We start from the raw sequence: 5502 nt of genomic DNA, 5'->3' as shown, positions 1-5502 counted from the left end.
GCGTTCAAGATCCTCTATTCTCGTTTATTGAATAATAATGCTGATACAATTGGTGGGGCGTTAATAGTTAGTGATGTAAACACACTTGAAATAAAGGATTGTCTCTTTGACGGGAATATCGCTGGGAATTTTTTGTTCGCCGGACCTATGGAGTTTGGTGGAGCACTGTATATCAGTTGTGGCTTAATCACCACGCACATCGTAATTACGAACACGACATTCAAGAATTGTTCAGCTGAACAAGATGGGGGTGCTATATACCTTACCCATGGAGGTAATGTCAGTCTGGTTATAAGAAGGTCTCGTTTTGTGGAGAATCTATCATTGCAAACAAGTGGAGGGGCACTGTCAATACAATTACTTCAAGACAATGATAAAAATCCAGGATGTGTCTATCAAAAAGTTAAATCAGCCGGTCAGAGAAGTGACGATGATCATCATGAAGAATTTGCTTCATTGGTTGCCAAAAATCACCTGACTTTTGAAGACATCACGTTTGATAGGAATGCTGGGGCTGTCGGTGGTGCTCTGTATCTATTGAATGGAAAAGCGATCTTTATAAACTGTTTCTTTACCGATAACTTTGCTTCATCTCAGGGTGGCCATATATACACGGTAAAGGGATCCACGAGTCTTATAATACAAGGAAGCCTTTTCCAGCAAACCATGAAAACATTGCAGCTACTCACAATGAACTTCTCTAAGGCTTCGTTTTTTCATGTAGAAAGTTCAGGACCATTTAAAGTATACAACACGACAATGAATGTCAGAGCATACGCTGTTAAAAATCCGCTCGTGTTAGTAGCAAACGGTAGAGTGATAGACCTTGGAGATGATCTCACAAAGTTCTATTGCCCAGTTGGAAGTCAGATGGAAATTCTTCATTTTACTCAAGAATTCACGACAAGTGTTAACAACACACCGTGTGAAATTGAAATCACCACACTTGAACTTAGCTGTTCGCCATGTGAAGGGAACTCCTACAGTCTACAGCGCGGCTATGCGCTGGGTTCCAGGTTAGCGGAAGGATTTCAATGTCTTCCATGCCCGTTTGGAGCGAATTGTACACAAAATATTCTAGCCAAGCCTAACTTTTGGGGTTATAAAGAACAGAAAAACCCACCATCGCTTCATTTTACCATGTGCCCTGTGGGTTATTGTAGTCCTCCTCAAGAAGTGAACTTTCCAGAATACAATGGTTGTCAGGGTAACCGCTCTGGCGAATTGTGTGGACGCTGTAATGAGGGCTACACGGAGACACTTTACTCTACAAACTGCAGACCATCGCATCAGTGCAAAGATTATTGGTTCTGGCCACTGGCTTTATTTTATGTATCGCTAATGACATTGTACTTCATATTTACGCCTCCTATTGTCCCCTGGATCAAGCGCCAAATCTTGTGGTTCAAAGAAAACAAACCAGTAAACCAAGATTGTAACTTTGAAAAAGGTTATCTGAAGATTCTATTCTACTTTTATCAAGCAGCAAATCTTCTCATCGTTTCTAGCTCTTCACAACATGTCATTAAAACTAATGTTATCGATCCAATTGTTGGGTTCTTCAACTTCAAGTCATATTCTGTTGGATTTATTTGTCCATTTGCTGGCCTCACCGTGGTATCTAAGCAGTTTTTTTCTGCTTCTCATGTTTTTGGCACAATGCTCATGGTTTGCTTCTTTTATGTTCTGCATTGGGGAATTCAGAGGCTTCGAGGTCAGGAAGTTCCTTCTGTTGGCCCCTATGTTGGCGGTCTCTTGCAAACCTTGTTGCTAGGATACACAACTTTAGCTACAGTAAGCTTCAGTCTGTTACGCTGTGTTCCCATTGGCTCAGAGAAGCGTTTGTTTTATGATGGTAACCATGTTTGTTTTCAGTGGTGGCAATACATTTTGGTAGGATTTGTCTGCACATTTTTGATACCCTTTGTGTTTGTGCTGCTTTGGGGTCCTTATAAGTTGTACAGTAAGACTCTTTCTGTCGGGAAGTTTCTCTTGGCTTGTTTCTTTCCGTTGCCATCGTTAATCTACTGGTTGTTCATCTCTTTCTGTCGTGTACTGCGGAACCCAGGGAACGAGGTGTCGACTCCACAGCAGATGTCATTGAATTCTGTAGAGAAGGTTCTCTACGATTCTTTTAAAAGACCGGAGGAGGGTCGAAAATTATCTCTGAGTTGGGAAGGTATTATGATCGGCCGACGGTTGATTCTTGTTGTGATAAAGTCTTTTTTGAGTAGTCCGATGCCTCGTCTTCTCATCATGACTCTGTTTTGTTTTCCATTTCTTCTCCACCACGTCGTGGCTCAGCCATTTCGCGATAGTATTGCAAACACTGCAGAAACCATTTCTTTGCTGTGTATTGCCATTTTGGGAATGGTGAACTTGTTTTTTGCTTCTTTTTTGTCGTTGGCAGTTTCTTTCAACGATGTCTTCAGTTCTTGGAGGAACGTCTGTGAAGGAGTGGAAGTGGTGATTCTGTGTTTGGTACCAGCTGTTTGTGGACTCATTGTGGTCATTGCTATTTTGTCTCAGCTGTGCCGGTTAACTGTAATGGTTTGTCGTCTTTTGTGTAACGTTTGCTGGATTTGTTTTCGTTCTAGATGTAGGAACCAGAACGACGAGCCGAAACCGTTATTGGCTCCAGTGGATTGAACTATTTAGCAGTCGTTGGCATTTCCAATCATCAAAGCCAATGGATCTGTTCACTTGTCGCAAAGACTCTTCTACATGCAAAGTCGATCCTTGGTGATTGCTCGTAAACATAGCGAAAGTTCAGTCCTGGGGTGTCTCAATACAGTGTTTTCTGGACCATATACCCAGCATTTGTAAGCAGCGTTTTAGAAATTAAGAAATTAACACCAGTGCCAGTTCGCCAACCGACAAACAAAAAAAATACTTTGTCTACGATAGAGACCTTACGCAACAGGAAGGCTGAGGGGGCAGGACTGCAATCTATTCTTATGTGACCCGCGTGACAGCTAATTGCGCACGCTTTTTGACGCTACTTCCGGTAGGCATTTGCGCTCCTTCTGCCGTTGAGGAGGTAAAAACAAGGCGTTTGACGTTGTCGGGAAAATGCTAGTATGTTTCCTCCTTTATTTCTTTTATAAATCATCATTTTTCCTTTTCGAATAAGTAAAATGTTCGGATATACTTAACGTGTTAACCTATTCATGTCCAAAAAAGGACAAGACGTAATGTTAGATGCGGTAGCTTTGAATAAACTTTTCAACATAAGAGAATTTAATTCAGCTTCTGAAGTGCTTAACGAAAGTTGACATCAACTTACACTGCACATCACTTTCATTCGAGGGAATCTCAGGCCAATTGAAAGCATTATGAAGAGGTTTTGATGCCAAATCGCCTGGAAGTGAGTTCATTTTGACTACATTTATTTCTCCGTCGTAGACATAACCTGTACTTTCTGGTATACATAAGCTGAATTGTGTTAGGACTGAGAGAGTTTGATCATATTTCGGAGAGCCGAAGATCACTTTGATGGTTGAATGTTTCAGAGAAAATTCTGTTTAAGGATTTGGCTTTAGCTTTTAGAGCGATTTTCAACCGAGTGTCGTAAAACCAAAACCAAAGTAATTACTTTGGCCAATCAAAAAGGACAGAGACAATCCAGTAAACCAATCAAAACTCGAAGTAATCACACGTAGCCGACACAAAGTGCGGGAAAATGAGTACGCGCGAGCTGAAAAAGTGGTCCGAGAACTTTGAACCAATCACAGTGAAGTAATGCAAAACCAAAGCAATTCGCTAATTACCTTTCGAAACTCAATTGAAATTCGCTCTAAATGCATAGTATGAATGGAAGTGCCCTGGAGTACTTATCTAACTATTTTGTTAAATGCTCTGATTTTTATGGCAGGAAAACTAGGGGGGATCTGGAAGCATTGACATTCCTCAGTGGTTCTAGGTTGTCAACAGGACAAAGAGCTTTTTGTTATCGGGAATCATCAGTGAAATAGGCTTGCTGCAGATCTCAAGTTTGAAGGCAATAACCAGTTTTAAGCAAGGCCCTTTGGATATATTTTACACAGTTCAGTGGAACAAATTAATTTTCTAGTATAAAGTACAGTAAAATCCCGAATAAAAGAACAGGTGGATTTAGAACCTCCAGGTTGAAATTTGGTTAAACGAACACCATAATACATAAGAACCAATCCAGCTTGAAACATTCATCTGGCTCTTACATATAAGGAATACTAGGTACCAGTTAGATTACAAATGACTGGGGCAGGATGACCATGTCATTCTAAAATCAATTTTCTTTATTGGAATTTTTGTGCTCTTTGTCCTTTAATTTTTATAGCACAGTGAAAGTGAAACAGCAAGTAATCTCTGCAAAATTGCAAATGTATACAAATGTATAAATCAAATTGTTTTTCTTGGCCAAAAAAGACGTTGAGACAATTGCTTTACTTCTACTGTTGTCCTGAACCAACGACAATGTTCAATGGAGTCAATTAATAAGGCAGTGTCAATTGTGCAATACAGTTTATAATTTTCAAACAGAATTTAAGAACATATTAAGAACAGCTTGAGGCTGATATTTCACCGAGTTTCGCCTGAAACTGAAACCTTTTACAAAAAAACTGTGTCATTCACATGTAACCCCAACATGTCATGTTAATGAAGTAGTCCCCTTAGACTTCAACTGATTGTTGCCGTTGAGTTATTGAGTTGAGATATTAAACCGTGTTTGTTTCGTTGTTCACGGTCTTTTAACACCATCGGTTTCAAACACAGGCTTATCACAGTTCCATTTTATTCAGTAGCATACGTGAGGATGAGTGCGTTCGAAATCTAAGAAATATGTACGTCCTCATAAGTAATAATTACAAAGCAGAAACAAGGTCTTAAATATCAAATGTATAGTTACCCGGTGGCTTCTCGATCTGCTTCCGCTTACAACGAAAATGTTCACAATCTAACGAGTTACTGTGACGTAAGGCATTATAAGTTTAGAATCTTCATATTACAGTGATTAAGTCATTAGCGTTAGTCTCGAACGACACAGTGTTCTTGTGTTTCATTTTCCTTTTCCTTTTTGGCTTTATAAAATCCTATAAGAACACACATTCATACATAGTAACACTCAGTAACCCCTTCCTGAACTCCACTTTCTCAACTGGATTCCTTGTCTATTTCACACAATAAATATGGGTTACTGACCAAGCGTGAGGTCAAGATGGCTGGATATTGGCCAAGTTCTTTTTTTTTTTGCGTTTTTATGGACCGAAACGAAGTGGAGGTCCATAAACACGCAAAAAAAGAACGAGGCCAATATTTATCCATCTGGACCGAACAAGCTTGGGCAATAAAGGATTTATTATATGGGATAAAACACCAAAAAATTGATCTTGGATTTGTACTCGACCGACTATTTATAACATTTTAATAACGCAACTTGCAACCTACAGTGCAACACTGCCATGGCCGCTACAATTCGCTCGACCACGTGTCGTCTAATTTATGCTAATATATTACAGATCT

At 39.7% G+C, this 5502-nt stretch overlaps 1 protein-coding gene across 1 annotated transcript in view; it reads left to right on the top strand.

The window, feature by feature from the left end:
* Positions 1-4990, top strand: part of LOC138009532 (uncharacterized) — an 8798-nt gene extending 3808 nt beyond the window's left edge. The window contains exon 2 of the mRNA XM_068856605.1: positions 1-4990. This exon is cut by the window's left edge and continues 1559 nt beyond it. Coding sequence (XP_068712706.1) covers positions 1-2649 — 2649 coding nt within the window. The 3' untranslated portion in view covers positions 2650-4990.
* The last annotated feature ends 512 nt before the right edge of the window (positions 4991-5502 follow it).

Source organism: Montipora foliosa, chromosome 1 (genome assembly GCF_036669935.1).
Source record: "Montipora foliosa isolate CH-2021 chromosome 1, ASM3666993v2, whole genome shotgun sequence".
NCBI lineage: Eukaryota > Metazoa > Cnidaria > Anthozoa > Scleractinia > Acroporidae > Montipora > Montipora foliosa.
This window is presented reverse-complemented; position numbering and strand designations above follow the sequence as displayed.